The sequence below is a fragment of the Monodon monoceros genome, unplaced genomic scaffold, assembly GCF_005190385.1.
Source record: "Monodon monoceros isolate NGI ecotype Baffin Bay Population unplaced genomic scaffold, NGI_Narwhal_1 Super_Scaffold_8, whole genome shotgun sequence".
NCBI classification, from domain to species: Eukaryota; Metazoa; Chordata; class Mammalia; order Artiodactyla; family Monodontidae; genus Monodon; species Monodon monoceros.
The window spans coordinates 51,226,499-51,246,108 of NW_021703785.1; the positions used below are offsets into that span (position 1 = coordinate 51,226,499).

General features: G+C 37.5%; 1 protein-coding gene across 7 annotated transcripts in view; it reads left to right on the forward strand.

Moving 5' to 3' along the window:
* The window catches only part of AKAP11 (A-kinase anchoring protein 11), a 45,812-nt gene that overhangs the window by 22,803 nt on the left and 3,399 nt on the right, over positions 1-19,610 (forward strand). For 5 of the 7 annotated variants that reach the window (XM_029210087.1, XM_029210086.1, XM_029210085.1 and 2 more), the window contains 5 exons: positions 132-4,647; positions 6,653-6,808; positions 9,897-9,980; positions 10,773-10,819; positions 13,423-13,583. In XM_029210087.1, coding sequence (XP_029065920.1) covers positions 132-4,647; positions 6,653-6,808; positions 9,897-9,980; positions 10,773-10,819; positions 13,423-13,583 — 4,964 coding nt within the window. The remainder of the gene's footprint in view (positions 1-131; positions 4,648-6,652; positions 6,809-9,896; positions 9,981-10,772; positions 10,820-13,422; positions 13,584-19,610) is intronic. The other 2 variants (XM_029210089.1, XM_029210088.1) reach the window with 2 other exon arrangements.

A 19,610-nucleotide genomic window follows, 5' to 3' on the forward strand; every position in this document is an offset into this window, starting at 1 on the left:
TCTGTTAAACAACATAGTGTAGAAGACACAGTACAAACAAATATCTCATGCTTCAAGTCTACTTATTCCCATTGATTTAAATTAATTAAAAAATTCTGTTCAAGAGTAATCATTTTATTCTTTTCCTGTAGGAATAAACATTTCTGCACTAAGGAGCCAGTGTGATGCTGCTTCACAGACCATTTCTGGTCACCGTTTAGAAACCCATGATTTCAGGGTTCTGGTTGGCTCTGGGTGGCAGAAGTCATCGGCTAAACCTTCTACTTCTTTAATAAGTATTCTGGGACATAAAGAACTGCCTTCTGTGAAAGCTTCAGTCACGACATCAATTTCTGAGCCTTGGGTCCAGAGGAGTTTCTATAGGTCCTCTGCAGCTCCCGATAAAGATAGTGATGCCGATGTGCAGAAACAGTTGTTCTCTTCTTCTCCTGCGTACTCGTCTGAATCTGAGTGCTCCAGTCCAAGTCCTGTTATTTTCTTGGATGAAGAGGGATATCAAAAAAGTTTAAGAGCAAAACTTGAGTTACCTAAAATTCCTGTGATGAAGGATGATATTGAGGATTCAGACTCAGAAGTAAGTGAGTTTTTCGACAGTTTTGATCAGTTTGATGAACTAGAACAAAATTTGGAGTCTGCTTGTCCATTTCTAAAAGATCCTGCCATAAGGAAGCTGTCACACAAAAAAGGGCACAAACATGAAAAACTGTGTTCTGTAACCACTACTATGAATCCTCAGAAATTCAAGTTTGATCGTCCAGCTCTCCCAGCTAATGTTAAGAAGCCAACTCCTCGTAAGCCAGAATCCCCTTACAGTCACCTGTGTGATGCTCCAGATTCTCCCCGCCCAGTGAAGGCATCAGGGGAAGACAGTGGTTTGTTTAGCCCTATTCGATCCTCTGCTTTCAGTCCTCTTGGAGGCTGTACCCCTGCTGAATGTTTTTGCCAAACAGGTGTTGGTGAAGATAGGATTCATGAAAATCATGATTCTGTCTATTATACCTATGAAGATTATGCAGATAGCCTTTCATGTGACGTACTGGGCTCGGTTCTTTATACCCAACATACAAATGCAACATCCAACATTAATAGTATTAAAAAGGGAGAAAATAAAATGGTAGCTCTTAAGTGTGGAAGCCTTGATCAAAAAAGTAAATCTAAAAATAAATCCTCAGTGATTAAGGATAGCATTCAGAAGTTTGCAGCAGATCTTGTGGAGAAAAGTTTTGGCAGTGCATTTAAAGACTTACAGAAAGGAGTCTTTTCATGTACCAATGCTTTGTGCCAATTAGCCATCAAATTGACATCATCCGTTTTTCAGATGGCATTTAATGAACTGAGAAGGCAGCGTGCGTTTTCGTTGAAAGAACGTGCCATTAGTGGTCTGGCTAACTTTCTGGTGAGTGAAGCTTTTGCAAATGCTCTAAAAGATTTACAGTATGTAAAGAAGCAGATCTTCACAAACACTGTTGCTAGGTTTGCTGCAGATCTTGCTGAAGAACTTGTTTTTGAAGGCATCATGGAAGTGTGTCAGTTTTCGTATCCTCCAACACCTGCATCTCCACAGTGTCGGTCGTTTGACTATGAAGACAAAGTAGTGAAGTCCTATGCAAAAGACTTGTCTGAATCTGTAATACAGGAAGCGTTCATTGAGCTGTCTCAGGTTGACGTGACCTTCACAACAAAGGCAGCAGTCAGTGTTTCCACAGATAACATTAAGTATGTGAGTGCAGAAAATGTAGTGCCACCGACACAGACTTCTGCATTTTCCCCTACTTTTAATGGTCAAACAGTTATGGTGACAAAACCAATCCAGGAATATAAAAAGGAATACACAGTACAACAGGCCTTGTTTTGTACTTCTGGAGTTGTTACTTCCATACCAGTGCCCTTGGCAGGAAGTGCCCTTCTCCCATATCATATTTCATCTACTATGTATCAGGCAAAGTCTCATCCATCATCTAATGATAGTAGTTTGAATGGTGGTTCTAACCAAGCAGGGGTTGGCACAAAAAACAAAGAAGAGGAGGTAGCTTGTCTCAGGAATATTTGTTTACCTTCAGAACACCATCCGGGTAACCAGAATGATGTTAAACCAACTAATGATGATATTGAAATGGAAAGCTCTTCAAAAGTAACAAGTGATCCTGTGATTATTAGCAATTTTTCTGTGGCAGTGGTGCATGCAATAGTAAATGAAACTTTAGATTCAGTGGCGTCATTCAAAGTTACAAAAACAATGGATAAACACAAAGATTGTTTAACTAAAACAGTAAAGGGAAAAACCCCTCCTTTTCACTGTGATCAAGCAACACTGCAACAGAGTGAGGCTAGCAAGAAGGACATGTTTGCTGACCGATTATCTAAATCTGTTGTTAAACATTCCATAGACAAAAGCAAATCAGTGATCCCAAATGCAGATAAAAATGTACTCCACAAGGAAGCCTTGCCTGTTCCTGGAGATGAGTCATGGTTGACCTCGGAAAAGTTCCCCAAGTTTCTTGAAGCTCAAGATCATTTAACTCACTGTTCACTTTCAGAAAGAAAGGATTGTGTTCTGGAATGTAAAGGTTATATGGCTCATGGATTTTCTTTAGAGACACTACCACCTTGTCCAACTGCAGCAGGTCAGAAACCTGATTTGAAGGAGATTGCTAAGGACAAATCCGTGAAAAAGCATAGTTTGAATGATACAGCACTTGAGCCCTTGCCTTTGGGGCAGGAGAACCCTTTTGCCCATTCACATAGTTTCTCATCCCCAGTGCTCACATGTGCAGATGGCTTGCACGTGGAAGATAAACAGAAAATCAGAGACAGGGATGTGATACCTGATACTCCTCCATCAACTCCTCTAGTCCCATCCCAGGCTGCTTCTGAATGGGATATCAAGAAGTTAACCAAAAAGCTCAAGGGGGAATTAGCAAAAGAATTTGCACCTGCCACACCACCTTCTACACCTCACAACTCGTCTGTTGGCAGTTTGTCTGAAAATGAACAAAATACTATAGAAAAAGAAGAGTTCATGTTGAAACTCATGCGATCTCTCTCAGAAGAAGTTGAAAGTAGTGAAGATGAAGAGCAGCCAGAAGTGGACCTGAAGTCAGAGCCCTCAGGGAAGAAAGTGCAGTTTGCAGATGCGTTAGCAATACACATCATTTCTCTTGCAACCGAGATGGCAGCTTCCCATTTGGATGACAAAATAATTCAAGAACCCAAGGTTAAAAGCCCTTGCTTAAATGTGCAAAGTCAAAGAAGCGTATCACCTACTTTTTTAAATTGCTTAGATGAAAACTTACAAACATTATGCAATTTTGCAGGTGATATGGCAGCGGAAGTCATTACAGAAGCTGAAAAAATAGCAAAAGTTAGAAGTTGTATGCTTTTCAGGCAGAAGAGGAATAGTTATGTTGATAGTGACCAAGATTATAGATCAGAAGAGAAGACGGATATAGAGGCTGTAGCACACCCAGGAGAAGTAGATTCGTTTATTCTTTCATTACCACCAAGTTCTTGTCTGTCAGGTCTGACATACAAGTATCCCAGCTGCGAAAGTGTGACAGATGAGTATGCAGGTCACGTTATCCAAATACTAAAACAGGAAGGTGGTGATAGTGAGTTAATAATGGACCAGTATGCCAATAGACTTGCTTATCGGTCTGTTAAGTCAGGATTACAAGAAGCATCTAAGACAGCCAAAACGAAGTGCAACTCAAAAATGTTCCCTGTGCAGAGCTCACAGGTGAAAACCAATGATGAACTGTTACTATTCTTAAGTAAAGAACACCAGCAAGGAGTAGATAAAAAAAGACAAAGTAAAATAAGTGGAGGTTACCTTCATAAAAACCCAACTTGTGAATGGACACGGGATACATGCAGAAATGAGTGCTTGGAACTGTATAGTTTTTCAACCTCTCTCGCTCACAACGTTACAAGAGGTATTAAAAAAGAGCTGACGGCATCTACAGTTGGCTTGCCAAAATCCTTAACAGATTCTTGCCTTTATGAAAAAAATGGATGCGACGAAGATGCCGAGTCTCACTTCGAGCCAGAATTTCCCGCGTCTCTTCAGCCTTCCTCACAAAATCACAGATTTTCCCACAGTACCAGCAGCTTGAGTGGGTGTGGTTATGGAGAGACTGTTGTTCAAGCTATAGAACAGTACGCTAACAAAGTAGTGGATGACGCTTTAGAGCTGAGTTCAGGATCTGCAGTCTTCCACGTGTCTGAGACCACAAAAGCGGCCGATAGGGTCACTTATGCAGAAAAGTTGTCACCTCTGGTAAGTCAGACTTGCAGGTATTGTGACGGGAAAGAGCTCCATGACTGCACTGGAAATTCATGTCCACACTTTCCCAGACCAGATTCACTTGCTGGTAGTAAGCCAGTTTCTAATTCAAAATTTAGCAACGTCTACCAGAAATCTAGGATTTTTCCTCTCGATGTCCCTCAAATTCACACTGATCTTGATAAGAAGACAGTGCTTGCTGAGAAGGTAGTTGCGGAAGCGATTGCAAAGGCAGAGAGAGAGCTGAGCAGTACCAGTTTGGCAGCTGATGGTGGGATCGGACAGGACGGTGTCATCTTTGCTGAAAGCCTCACTGCTGAGATAATGACGTCGGCGATGAGGAATGTTGGTCAGGCCGTTAGCAGGTAAGTTTCCGATTTCTTTCGGGTCTTAAGCTGAAGGGAAAAGTTAACTTGATCATTTGTGTCTTAGGTCCTGTTCAGCAAGATATTATTTTGAATCCTAAATTAACAAAAAATATTCCCTATTACATTAGTGTATTGTTTTATAGCCTGCCTGTTACTTTCATAGACACTGTCTCATTATCCCACAACAGCCCTTTGAGGGAAGGAAGGTATGAACCCGTTCACTGAGCTGGAAGGTGTGGCTTAACGTGGATAATCACCTTTTGCCCAAGTTTACAAAGCTGTGAAGTAGGTAAAGCTGAATCAAAGAATCAGCTGGAGAATTTTGTACAGCAAATATTGAGCATCACCATGTTAATGTACTACTGTGAGATTAAATTTTTATTTCTGTTCACAAAGGTAAGTTTTCTTAAAAAGAGTGCTCTGAAGAAAGCAAAAATTCTCCAAATACTTCCACCCCTGCCATCACTCCTCTTGATAGGCCACCATCTAAGGGGACAGTTCTTTCTGATGGTCCTGCAGTGTTCTGCATTTCAGTAACCGTGTCTTGTGCTCAGCGATACTAACGCCTTAGTTAAAATATTCACTTTTAACCTTCTTTCTCCCCGGGAAAACATCAGGACCATCTTGTGTTATTAGTTTGTAGGGTTATTTTTGTTAGTCTCACAGAAAGAGAACATTTCTTGAGTTGAGGAGGAATTTAATTAAGCCACACGATAGTGCTGGATATTTTAGTAGCTTTTGTCAAAGCCTTGACAAGCACTGCCTCTTTTCTTGGTCATCTTAGAATAGGGAGATGCAGGGAGTTAGTGCTGGGGGTGGCAGTGGGCAGCAGCCGGTGGGGTGCGGTGCAGTTTTCAGTGGGTAGCAGGGAAGCTGCTCTGACATAGTAACATTTGAGCAAAGAGCCAAAGGTGGGGAGAGAATAAGGTAAGTGGGAATCAGGCGGAACAGGGTTCCAGGCAAAGGAGTGGGACTGTGCATGTTGGGGAAGCAGCAGAGAAGCTTGTGTGGCTAAAGCAAGGGAGCCAGGGAGAGTAGGAGACCAGTGGAGGTTATGAGAGGTTGTCACACCTGATGTATGTTATAAGGATTTGGACCCTTATTTTGATTGACGAGAAGCCACTAGAAGATTTTGACCAGAAGACCAGCATTTTCCCTCTTCATGTTTAAAAATGTGGGGCAAGATAGGGGTATGGGGTTAAGAGATACCAACTACTATGTGTAAAATGAGCAACAGGGATAAATTGTACAGCACAGGGAAACAAATATAGCCATTATTTTGTAAAAGCTTTCAGTGGAGTGTAATCTATAAAAATATTGAATCACTGTGTTGTACACCTGAAACTAATTTAATATTGTAAATCAACTGTACTTCAATAAAAAATTAAAATATCACTTTAAACTGTTACTCCAGAATAAAATGCAGAAGGGACAAATACAGTAATTGAAGAGTGAATGACATTCCTTGTGAAGATGGACTAAAAATATAAATGTCTTTTCATTGAGAAAAAATGAGAGAGGTTATGATCCAAGCTCAAAATCTTGAAGAGATTTGGCTAGTTTGATTATAGGCTTGACAGTACTAGAATTCCTTGAACTACTTTTTTTTTGTTCTTAAGCCAGAAAGGGGGTAATCTTTGGTACAAATAAAATACTGTCTTACAAAAACTTAGGAACTTGTGCTCCTTCATAGAGGTCCCAGTTGAAAATATGAACTGCTTTAAAGAGAATTTAAATAAATGGTACGCTTGGGATGGATCCATAATAGATGAACAAGATGAGTTAGGATGTGTAGGTGCCTCAGCTAACTTTGAAGTTAGTATGCTCTCCTGCCAAGTGTCTTTATTAGCAGACACAAACCAAGGGTTAGATGGACCACTGGTCTAGCTCCTGAATATCGCTTCTTGTTTTTGTCATCTTTATCATCAAATGGATAGTCCTATAATTCAGAATCTGATGCTTTTGGACTTTTCTTTCTTTCTTCCTTACTTTTTTTTTCCAGTCCAAAAGAAATAGAAGACTTTCAGTCAACTGAGTCTTTTGGTAGCCAGCAGATGAATCTCAGTATTGGTGATGACAGCACTGGTAGCTGGTCCAATTTAAGTTTTGAAGATGAACACCAGGATGAAAGCAGTAGTTTTCATCATCTAAGTGAAAGGTGACTGTGATTTTGCATGTAATTGCATAGTTCAGGTACTCAGACCTCAGAAGTAAGCTATAAATTTACATTGAGTTTGATTTTAAAATTCTGAATTTGAAAATCTGTTATTTTCAAAGTGTATTTTATTGCTAACAATATGTTTCTAATGGCTTTGACGTTTATTAAATACAATAACTAGCTGAGCTAATTTTCTTTGAATGTGCCAATAGTTGATTTGAAAAATACTTCATACATCTGATTCTGTACCCTTTAAGCTTTACTTGGACTTCTCATGAATTTTTGAGGAAAAAATTTTCTTTCTCACTTTAAAGAGGGTACTTTTTTTTTTTTTTCTCTAAAGGATAGGAAAAAGAACAGTTATCTGTAAAAGGCATCGAAATGGCCCTGTAATTTTCTTGACATGAAAGTAGTATCTTTTGGGGGGAAGGATTCCTTACTTGTCCTTTCAGGAACACTGTAACTTGAGCAATTTATACTTGAATGACTGAAAATACATAAACTCATTATAAAAACATGGTTTTGTACAGTAAAAGTCACTTCATATGTCATTTTCTCAGTTAACTTTGTTCATTAAAATAGTTTTGGAATATTTTATTAATTATAACAGTTGTTTCTTATATTCTTAACTCTGTAAAGGCCTAAATGGCTTTTCACCTGTTAGAACAGCAGAGAAGCTGCTTAACTCTGTTAAGGCCTAAACGGCTTTTCACCTGTTAGAACACATCATCTCAGAGTATTTTGTCTGATGCTTGGATTAACCAGTAAGTATTAATATTTTTACAAAGTATCTATTTTGTCATAATTTCTTAAAATGTGACGTAAACCACCAGTATTTTACAAGATCTAAATCCAAAAAGGCAGTCTTTAAAACTGGTAGCAGGAAGTGGGGGTAATATCACAGATCATCATTCGGCCCTTCCCATAACTTTAGAGTAGAATATTAAACACTTAAATTCTTCTCTCATCTTTGAGAAGCAGGCTTCTAGAATTTCAGTTGGGGGTTAACATTGTTGCTTACAGAATCCTGGTGTTAAAGTGGGAGAACAAGGGTTAGAGGCTAGTGGCATTAAGAGGACTGTAGCTGGTTGAATGACTTGATATGGAATGTTATCTAATTTGATGAAAAGAGGGAGGCACCTACCAAGGTCTGTCCTTGGTTCTTCCCCTTCAGCATTATTTTATTAGTGGTGTAGAACACTTAGTATTTGTGAGTGACTCAAAACAAAGATGAAAAGGTAATCCCATTAACAGAACCAAGGTTCAAAAAGACCAAATCAGGCTGAGGCTAAACTAATAATGTTTAACCTAGGTAAATGCATTTAGGTTCAGAAAATTAAGTATTTGAATTCAGGATGGGGAAAACCTGACTTGATAGCCTTTTGTCAGAAAAACACCTGTGGTTTTAATTGACTATAGAGTTAATAAGAACTAATGATGCTGTGTGGCCTTAAGGTTCGGGCACAAAGAAAAACTTAGTGGGGCTCGTCCAGGGTTGGTGGTGTGCTTGCCTCCCAGAGATTAAGATTCCCTGGGTCATTGGAGGGTCCCAAGATTCTGTAGGCTTGATAAATCCCTCAGAGTATTTTAAAGCAAGTGATTTAGAGACCACACTTAAGATTCAGAGATCACACTTAAGATACATGGCTTTAGTGTGGAAATGGGTAAGAATTTTAATTTTGTAATTTTTTTCCTGTGCTTAGATAATCATTCTATTGATAGAAGTAAATATGGTGTTTGAGGTCATTCATTTTCTCTTTCTCTTCGGCTCACAGCTGTCTATCCATTCTGTATTTCCATATTTTCTCATTTTTGGTTTGTCTGGGAACAGACTACATGGGCAAAAACTCTGGTTGGTTTAATGGTTTTATAATAGATCTATATTTGTTGGAACATAATGTCGAAAAGACACTGATCCGTTTTAACTTTTATTCTGTAATGCATTATGGTTTGTGACAGTTTGATAGTGCTAGAGTTAATATGGATATGTTAATTATTGAGATGGCCTGGAAAGTATTTAGAACTTTTAAATAGTCATTCCCTTTTTTGGTAACCTTGTCAACATTTACTGATGCATGAAAGATGATTTTATGTTAATTCATTTTTTAGAACCAAAATTTTGGTTTGTGTGACTATTAATTTTTATAATTGTCTAGCCTAATATGGGAAAATATAGCTGCGTATCACTGCAAACTAATGTGTGCTTACTAATTATTTTAATGATTAGAATTTTTTTAAATTGCATGTTTAGATTTTAATCTGAAAAACTGATTTTAGTTTTGTTTCTGAACGCAGTTGCTTTTTGTGTTGTATCGCTTTGCCGCACTTGTAGAATGTAGTTGCTTTCTTCTTTTGATTAGGCAGCGTGAGAAGGTATCTGTGTGGCGTCAGTGACTGGCTGATCAGACAAGTGTAATGCTTGATTAGACCTTGGTTATTCAATATTCTGAAGAAAATGTGTATTATTTGCCACCTACTGAATTATACATAATTAATGAAATGAGGGTGATTGACATAATAAGAGTATTTTAAAATCAGAAGACAGCTTTTCTCCCAGTAGTTAGAAAAGGTCTATTTGGGACTGTGTTTTGGTGTCTGCCATCCCATCCCTTTCCCCATCCTCCACCACCACCCTGGCCCATCACTGTTTGCACTGTCTAAAGACTTGAGAGAATGTTAACCTGTGGTTTTTTTGTTTTTAAACTTTATCCAAACTGAAGAGGATTGGCTTTCTACAAATTATATCCTAAGCTTTGCCATAGACAGTAATTTCATTGTGAAGCTTCTTAGTTCATGCATTCATTTACTGTCCTAAAAGTCATTGTCTTAATCTGTAAAATAAATACACATTTAGAATAATTTTCGTGAACTTTTGAGGACAAGTAAGAAAACTCCCGAATGTCTGAAGCTGTCAAATACCTTGTACAGCAGCAGCGATGGTCTTTACGTAACTGCACAGATGCTGCACCCACTGTGGCAGCTTCAGAACATCCGCTGTTACCACTGACGCATGCTGTTCCAAGGAAAACCAGGGTCGTCTTTCCCATTCATTTGCTAGTTCAGCTGTGTTCTTTTCTTCCTCTGGCAGTAATGGTAACAGCAGTAGCTGGAGCAGTCTTGCTTTAGAAGGAGATTTGTATGAGGACAATTTATCCTTTCCAACATCAGACAGGTTGGTCCAGTCCAGAAACCTAAACACTGATGAGTCTTTCACCACTAATGCATGAAGTCATATTCTTTAAAAAATGTGGGTTACAGTGCCACTGTGTATCCACCTGCTTTTCTCCTATATTTTGACATGATTCTGCTTGATAAATTTACATCTAATGAAAAAATTCAACTATGCTAAGATGTGACTGACATCTAATTGCAAAATGTGTTAATTCTATGCATGTGTTGCACTGCTTGCTATTTTTCATTCTACCAATTACTGTTTCATTAAAAAGAGCTTGCTTCCTACAGGATTTCTGTTGTTTTGTTTTGGTTTTTTGTTTTTGTTTGCAGTTTTATTTATAAGAGAGGTATAGAAAAAAATGATTTTTTACTATGTTAAAAAAATATACAAATGGCATCAGCAGAAGCATTAATAAGTAATTATTCATGGCATTCTGCAATATTCGGATGCTGTGTTATCTAAAACCAAATTAGAATATTTGGCTCTAAATTATTTTAAATTAAATTTTATTATGTAATTACTTGACGCTGTATAGATATCATGGTCAGGTAGAACTTCTCAGTTATTGATAACTTACCTTTAGGCATCATTTGCAATTGAGATTTTAACATGAAATGGTGTGAGAAGCAAAGCTTCCTTTTTATCGTCATTTCTCCCCTTTTTAAATATCATATGTCATATTGTATCATTCATTTTTTACCACGTTTTAAGAATTGGCTTTAGTACCATTATTAATTAAAGCTTTTTTTTTTTTTTTTTTTAACTGCTTCTGCTACTTCATTCGATAAGTGATGGGCCGGATGATAAAGATGAAGAGCATGAGGATGATGTAGAAGGTAACTAACTGACAATTTTTTTTTTCAAATTTTTTGCATGTTTTTTTATAAGGTTCTTTAGAAAAGTCTTTAATGTTTGTGTTTGTACATTTTCATCAGAGAGGCGCTGGGTTGTTACAAATCAGGGTTTTTACATTATAAACCCGGGTATTCTTTTTTGTTTTGTTTTGTTTAAATTCATTGATTTATTTGCTATAAGATTTTACTAGACTTGGAATATTAAGCAATACAGACATACAAAAATAAAAGACATTTATAATAACCTATATGAAGTCAGATTAAATGGGAAATACTAACTGAAGACTTCTAATAATAACTGAGAAAAAAATCATTTTACATTTCACAATGGTATTTTTTCCCTTCCCTTTTGGTTATTAATGTCTTTTGGGATCCCTTCAATACAATATTATTCATTTAAACTATTCAATGTAACTTGAAATAATATTTGTTGGAACAAACTTTGATTTATTTTTAAATTGTTTTCCATTAAAATTACAAAAATTTGTAACTAGAGTAGACCCAAGAGAAGTTCTTGTCCAAATTTCTTATTGTACAGATAATAAAATAAAGGAATTGAAAGATGAAGAAATATTCCACATCAAGGTATTCTTGACTAATCTAACCAGTGTCAGATCCTTTGCTGAGCAGTTTGTGTTATTTGATTGCTAAACTAAGGAAGTACTCATCAGTGTAAAGACCGAACTACTTTAAAAGAATTATTCAATTATTTGAGAGAGAAATTCATGATAATCTCTTCATATAATTATCTTTTTCAAAATATAAAATTCTTACATTATGAGATATAATTTATTATATCACATGTCAGTTTGTTTTGCTGTCAACCTTACATAAATCAAGAAGTAAAAATAAAAGAGATATTTTAAAATCGATTCTTCCTTCCCTCAATTCCAGTCTTACACTCACACATATATTTGAAGAAAATATTCGTTTCTTCCTTTGATGAACATGGTTCCAAAGATATAAATACTAGATACCATTGGTCACAGGCTGTTCAGTATTTTTTTTGTAACTAGGAATAAACTGGGAGGTTAATTATATGTAGATATGTCATTACTCAGCTTTAGAGATTATAGTCATCTCTCATTATATAGAAAATTGTAGCTAACTTTCAAATTTGTTAAGTTAGAAATTGGTAAATTAGATGGATTGATGTATATTTATAAATGATTCAAAATTATGGAAATCCTAAGGCAACAAACTTCATTTTTTTTGTTATTGTTTGTAATTGCAGGATGTCAGTTCTTTCTCTTTTCGCTAGGGTTGAGTAACCTCTCCAAAGACAAGTCACTCTTAGGCCAGGCAGCCAGGAACCCTGAACTGAGAAGTCCAGTGGTACAGAAAACACTTCAACCCCATGACCTCTGCAGAATTTACAGAATGGCCCAAAGACTGTGTCTGGTACCGTCGTCTACCAGACCCATTTTTGACTGAAAGTCAGAGGGGAGAGAGGAGGGAAATGATAATACATTTATGCTAAGAGAATAGCGTGGACCAATTTTTTTAAATGAAAAGTTTTAGGGGTCAATACGAATCCTAAAAATGATTGGTAGTGGTCTAGAATGCCCCGCAAACTGTAAAAGAAGAATCAGGGACATTCACCAACAAATGTCCATTACTGTTGCAAACTGGTGCCATGTCTGCCAGCATGCCCCACTGCTGGCCTCTTGTGTGGGAGGCCCACCACTAAGCAGCAGTGTTAAACACACGATACTGGTCCACGGGCATTAGTTTTATATTCAACAGGGATTCATCTTCTTTATGTTGAAATCATAATTTTCATTAAAAAATAAACTTGAGAACAGTGTCTTACTTATAATAGGGGTGTATCAGAAAATTCCCTGGTTTAGCTTTTGGGAGGTAAGTGGTTGCATATGACTTTTTTTTTTTTTTCTTCGTATTTTGCCTAAAGAGTGAAGTGATTAAGAGCGTGGAGCCAGACCTTCTGTGTTTATTTCCTGGCTCAGCCATTTCTGGCTGTGAGACTCTGGATCTCTCTCTGCCTCAGATTCCTCACCTGTAAAATGAGATGATAGCAGTTCCCTCCTCACAGGGTGCTTGTGAGGATTAAAGGAGTTTGTATATGTAAAGAGATTAAAACAATACTTAGGGTGTAATATGTGCAATACAGGTGTTCACTGCTGCTGCTCTTTCTCTTAGTTCAGAAAGCTTTCTTAAAGTCCGTTTAATATATTTATTTGAGGTTTTTATTTGTGTTTTATTTATATTTTGATTGTCATTGTAGCATTTTCGTTTTTTTTTTTTTTTTTGGCTTTACCTATAGATTATATTTTGACACAAATTATGGTATTTGTGAATTGGCTCTTGAATTCAATACCTCAGAATAGAGTTTTGCATTTGTGCTGTCACAAATGATCAAAGCTGTTCCTTTGTTTTAGCATTATTTTGCATTTTCAAAGTAATGCTTTAGTCGATGTTATGGTACAATTAAGAAAAGATGAATTTTTTTTCCAGAATTCCTTGGAATCTTAACAAATGGAAAATGCTTATATGTCCTTGGAAAGCAGAGCACTGAGAGTTGAATTGATGAGTTTCACTTCATATCGTTTCAATTTAAATATTAGGTTCAGAGCAAGATGGAAATACTCTGCTAATTACGAATGTTGACACGGAGCCATGCACAGTAGACCCCCAGCTAAGGATTATTCTTCAGTGGCTCGTTGCCTCTGAGGCCGAAGTTGCAGAACTTTATTTTCATGACTCTGCAAAGAAGGAGTTTATACAAGTAAGTACCTACATTATAGGGTGGTTGTGAGGACACGGTATATGATGTTCTGTGTCACATGGTTGATAGAAAGTGGGTAAATGCTCAGGTAATAGAGTCCAGTGGTTGGGCTCAGGTATCAGCTCCGCCACACTCTAGCAGTGTAACCTTGGGTAAGTTCACCAGTCTCAGTTTCTTTATCTGTACCGTGGAAGTGAGTATAGAATTTACCTTGCAGAGGTTTGTGAGGATTAAGTATAATACTGTAAAAAAAAAATGCTTAATCTACTGCCTGGCACATCCAAAATTTTCAGTTAGGTGCCTTTAATAAGCATTTCATGAGTTTCCTGTCTTATCAATTGTATGGACCTATGACTTCAGGTCAAATGCACTGGAAATAAGGAAATCAATCATAAAGAACTTGGGGGAAATAAGAGATTTACAAAATTATAGTTATTTCTGGGCAAGTGATAGTGTTTGTGGAAATAAACCATGGAAAGGATGAGTCATATGACTTATGGTCTTTACACTCTGTAATGCTTGGGTCACTGATGTAGAACTGAATGAATCAATCCATATTAGAAATAGGGTCTTACTGGCAGCAGAAGTTCTGGGAAGTACTCCTTGGTGTGAGCCCTCCCAGAGACCACCATTAGCCCCACCAAAGAGCCGGAGTAAGCTCCAGTGTTGGGTCGACTCAGGCCAAACAACCAACAGGGAGGGAACCCAGCCCCACCCATCAGCAGACAAGAAGAGTAAAGTTTTACTGAGCTCTGCCCACCAGAGCAACAGCCAGCTCTACCCACCACCAGTCCCTCCCATCAGGAAACTTGCACAAGCCTCTTAGATAGCCTCATCCACCAGAGCGCAGACAGCAGAAGAACTACAGTCCTGCGGCCTGTGGAACAAAAACCACATTCACAGAAAGATAGACAAGATGAAAAGGCAGAGGGCTATGTACCAGATGAAGGAACAAGATAAAACCCCAGAAAAACAACTAAATGAAGTGGAGATAGGCAACCTTCCAGAAAAAGAATTCAGAATAATGATAGTGAAGATGATCCAGGACCTCAGAAAAAGAATGGAGGCAAAGATCGAGGAGATGCAAGAAATGTTTAACAAAGACCTAGAAGAATTAAAGAACAAACAAACAGAGATGAACAATACAGTAACTGAAATGAAAACTAACACTAGAAGGAATCAATAGCAGAATAACTGAGGCAGAAGAACAGGTAAGTGACCTGGAAGACAGAATGGTGGAATTCACTGCTGCGGAACAGAATAAAGAAAAAAGAATGAAAAGAAATGAAGACAGCCTAAGAGACCTCTGGGACAACATTAAATGCAACAAGATTCACATTATAGGGGTCCCAGAAGGAGAAGAGAGAGAGAAAGGACCCGAGAAAATATTTGAAGAGATTATAGTCGAAAACTTCCTTAAGATGGGAAAGGAAATAGCCACCCAAGCCCAGGAAATGCAGAGAATCCCATACAGGATAAACCCAAGGAGAAACACACCAAGACACATAGTCATCAAATTGGCAAAAATTAAAGACAAAGAAAAATTACTGAACGCAGCAAGGGAAAAACGACAAATAACATACAAGGGAACTCCCATAAGCTTAACAGCTGATTCCTCAGCAGAAACTCTACAAGCCAGAAGGGAGTGGCATGATATACTTAAAAGTGATGAAAGGGAAGAACCTACAACCAAGATTACTCTACCCAGCAAGGATCTCATTCAGATTCGAAGGAGAAATTAAAAGCTTTACAGACAAGCAAAAGCTAAGAGAATTCAGCACCACGAAACCAGCTCTACAACAAATGCTAAAGGAACTTCTGTAAGTGGGAAACACAAGAGAAGAAAAGGACCTACAAAAACAAACCCAAAACAATTAAGAAAATGGTAATAGGAACATACATATCGATAATTACCTTAAACCTGAATGGATTAAATGCTCCACCCAAAACACACAGGCTCCCTGAATGGATACAAAAACAAGACCCATATATGTGCTGTCTACAAGAGACCCACTTCAGACCTAGGGACACATACAGACTGAAAGTGCGGGGATGGAAAAAGATATTCCATGCAGATGGAAATCAAAAGAAAGCTGGAGTAGCAGTACTCATATCAGATAAAATAGACTTTAAAATAAAGAATGTTACAAGAGACAAGGAAGGACAGGACACTACGTAATGATCAAGGGATCAATCCAAGAAGAAGATATAACACTTATAAATATATATGCACCCAACATAGGGGCACCTCAATACATAAGGCAACTGCTAACAGCTATAAAAGAGGAAATCGACAGTAACACAATAATAGCAGGGGACTTTAACACCTCACTTACACCAATGGACAGATCATCCAAACAGAAAATTAATAAGGAAACACAAGCTTTAAATGACACAATAGACCAGATTTAATTGATATTTATAGGACATTCCATCCAAAAACAGCAGATTACACTTTTTTCTCAAGTGCGCACGGAACATTCTCCAGGATAGATCACATCTTGGGTCACAAATCAAGCCTCAGTAAATTTAAGAAAATTGAAAGCATATCAAGTATCAAGCATCTTTTCTGACCACAATGCTATGAGATTAGAAATCAATTACAGGGAAAAAAAAACGTAAAAAACACAAACACATGGAGGCTAAACAGTATGTTACTAAATAACCAAGAAATCACTGAAGAAATCAAAGAGGAAATCAAAAAATACCTGGAGACAAATGACAATGAAAACATGATGATCCAAAACCTATGGGATGCAGCAAAAGCAGTTCTAAGAGGGAAGTTTATAGCTATACAAACCTACTTCACAAAACAAGAAAAATCTCAAATAAACAATCTAACGTTTCACCCAAAGGAACTAGAGAAAGAAGAACAAACAAAACCCAAAGTTAGCAGAAGGAAAGAACTCATAAAGATCAGAGCAGAAATAAATGAAATAGAAACAAAGAAAATAATAGCAAAGATCAGTAAAACTAAAAGCTGGTTCTTTGAGAAGATAGACAAAATTGATACGCCATTAGCCAGACTCATCAAGAAAAACAGGGAGAGAACTCAATAAAATTAGAAACGAAAAAGGAGAAGTTACAACAGACACCGCAGAAATACAAAGCATCCTAGGAGACCGCTACAAGCAACTCTATGCCAATAACATGGACAACCATGAAGAAATGGACAAATTCTTAGAAAGGTATAACCTTCTAAGACTGAACCAGGAAGAACTAGAAAATATGAATAAGCCAATCACAAGTAATGAAATTGAAACTGTGATTCAAAATCTTCCAACAAACAAAAGTGCAGGACCTGAAGGCTTCACAGGTGAATTCTATCAAACATTTAGAGAAGAGCTAATACCGATCCTTCTCAAACTCGTCCAAAATACAGCAGAGGGATGAACACTCCCAAACTCATTCTATGAGGCCACCATCACCCTGATACCAAAACCAGACACAGATACTACAAAAAAAGAAAATTGCAGACCAACATCATTGATGAATATAGATGCAAAAATCCTCAACAAAGTAACTAGCAAACAGAATCCAACAATACATTAAAAGGATCATACACCATGATCAAGTGGGATTTATCCCAGGGATGCAAGGATTCTTCAACATATGCAAATCAATCAATGGGATACACCATATTAACAAATTGAAGAATAAAAACCATATGATCATCTCAATGCAGATGCAGAAAAAGTTTTTGACAAAATTCAACACCCATTTATGATAAAAACTCTCCAGAAAGTGGGCATAGAGGGAACCTACTTCAACATAATAAAGGCCATATACGACAAACCCACAGCAAACATCGTTCTCAGTGGTGAAAAACTGAAAGCATTTCCTCTTAAGATCAGGAACAAGACAAGGATGTCCACTCTCACCACTCTTATTCAACATAGTTTTGGGAGTCCTATACACGGCAATCAGGGAAGAAAAAAGGAATACAAATTGGAAAAGAAGAAGTAAAACTGTCACTGTTTGCAGATGATATGACACTATACATAGAGAATCCTAAACGTACCACCAGAAAACTACTAGAGCTAATCAATGAATTTGGTAGAGTTGCAAGATACAAAATTAATGGACAGAAATCTCTTGCATTCGTATACACTATTGATGAAAAATCTGAAAGAGAAATTAAGGAAACATTTTCATTTACCATTGCAAGACAATAAAATACCTAGGAATAAACCTACCGAGGGATACAAAAGACCTGTATGCAGAAAACTATAAGACACTGATGAAAGAAAGATGATACCAACAGACGGAGAGATATACCATGTTCTTGGATTGGAAGAATCAATATTTTGAAAATGACTGTACTAACCAAAGCAATCTACAGATTCAATGCAATCCCTATCAAATTACCAATGGTGTTTTTTTACAGAACTAGAACAACAAATCTTAAAGTTTGTATGGAGACACAAAAGACCCTGAATAGCCAAAGCAGTCTTGAGGGAAAAAAATGGAGCTGGAGGAATCAGACTCCCTGACTTCAGACTATACTACAAAGCTACAGTAATCAAGACAATATGGTACTGGCCCCAAAACAGAAATGTAGATCAATGGAACAGGATAGAAAGCCCAGAGATAAACCCACGCACCTATGGTCAACTAATCTTATGACAAAGGAGGCAAAGATATACAATGGAGAAAAGACAGTCTCTTCAGTAAGTGATGCTGGGAAAACTGGACAGCTCCATGTAAAAGAATGAAATTAGAACAATCCCTAACACCATACACAAAAATAAACTCAAAATGGATTAGAGACCTAAATGTGAGACTGGGCACTCTAAAACTCTTAGAGGAAAACATAGGAAGAACCCTCTTTGACATAAATCACAGCAAGATCTTTTCTGTTCCACCTCCTAGAGTAATGGAAATAAAAATAAACAAATGGGACCTAATGAAACTTAAAAGGTTTTGCACAGCAAAGGAAACCATAAACAAGACCAAAAGACAACCCTCAGCATGGGAGAAAATATTTGCAAACGAATCAACGGACAAAGGATTAATCTCCGAAATATATAAACAGCTCATTCAGCTCAATATTAAAAAAACAAACAACCGAATCCAAAAATGGGCAGAAGACCTAAATAGACATTTCTCCAAAGCAGACATACAGATGGCCAAGAAGCACATGAAAAGCTGCTCAGCATCACTAATTATTAGAGAAATGCAAATCAAAACTACAATGAGGTATCACCTCACACCAGTTAGAATAGGCAGCCTCAGAAAATCTACAAACAACAAATGCTGGAGAGGGTCTGGAGAAAGGGGAACTCTCTTGCACTGTTGGTGGGAATGTAAATTGATACAGCCACTATGGCGAACAGTATGGAGGTTCCTTAAAGAACTAAAAATAGTATTACCGTATGACCCAGCAATCCCACTACTGGGCACATACCCAGAGAAAACCATAATTCAGAAAGACACATGCACCCCATTGTTCATTGCAGCACTATTTACAATAGCCAGGTCATGGAAGCAACCTAAATGCCCATCGACAGACGAATGGATAAAGAAGATGTGGTACATGTATAGGATGGAATATTACTCAGCCATGAAAAGGAACGAAATCGGGTCATTTGTAGTGACGTGGATGGATCTAGAGACTGTCCTACAGAGTGAAGTCAGTCAGAAAGAGAAAAACAAATATCGTATATTAACGCATATATGCGAAACTTAGAAAATGGTACAGATGAACCGGTTTACAGAGCAGAAATTGAGACACAGATGTAGAGAACAAATGTGTGGACACCAAGCAGGGAAAGCGGTGGGGGGGGGGGGGTGGTGTTGGTATGAATTGGGAGATTGGGATTGATATGTATACACTGATGTGTATAAAATTGATGGCTAATGAGAAAATTAATTTTTTAAAAAATAAGCATTTCATGTATTCATATGAAAAGATAGAGTTATTCTGTATATTTAATTGTTTCATAATTGTGCCTAGTAATTAGTGTGTCTCTTCTGTTAATCCAGTTTCATTAGTGTGAGAAGCTGGCATAAGCAAAAGCCAATAAA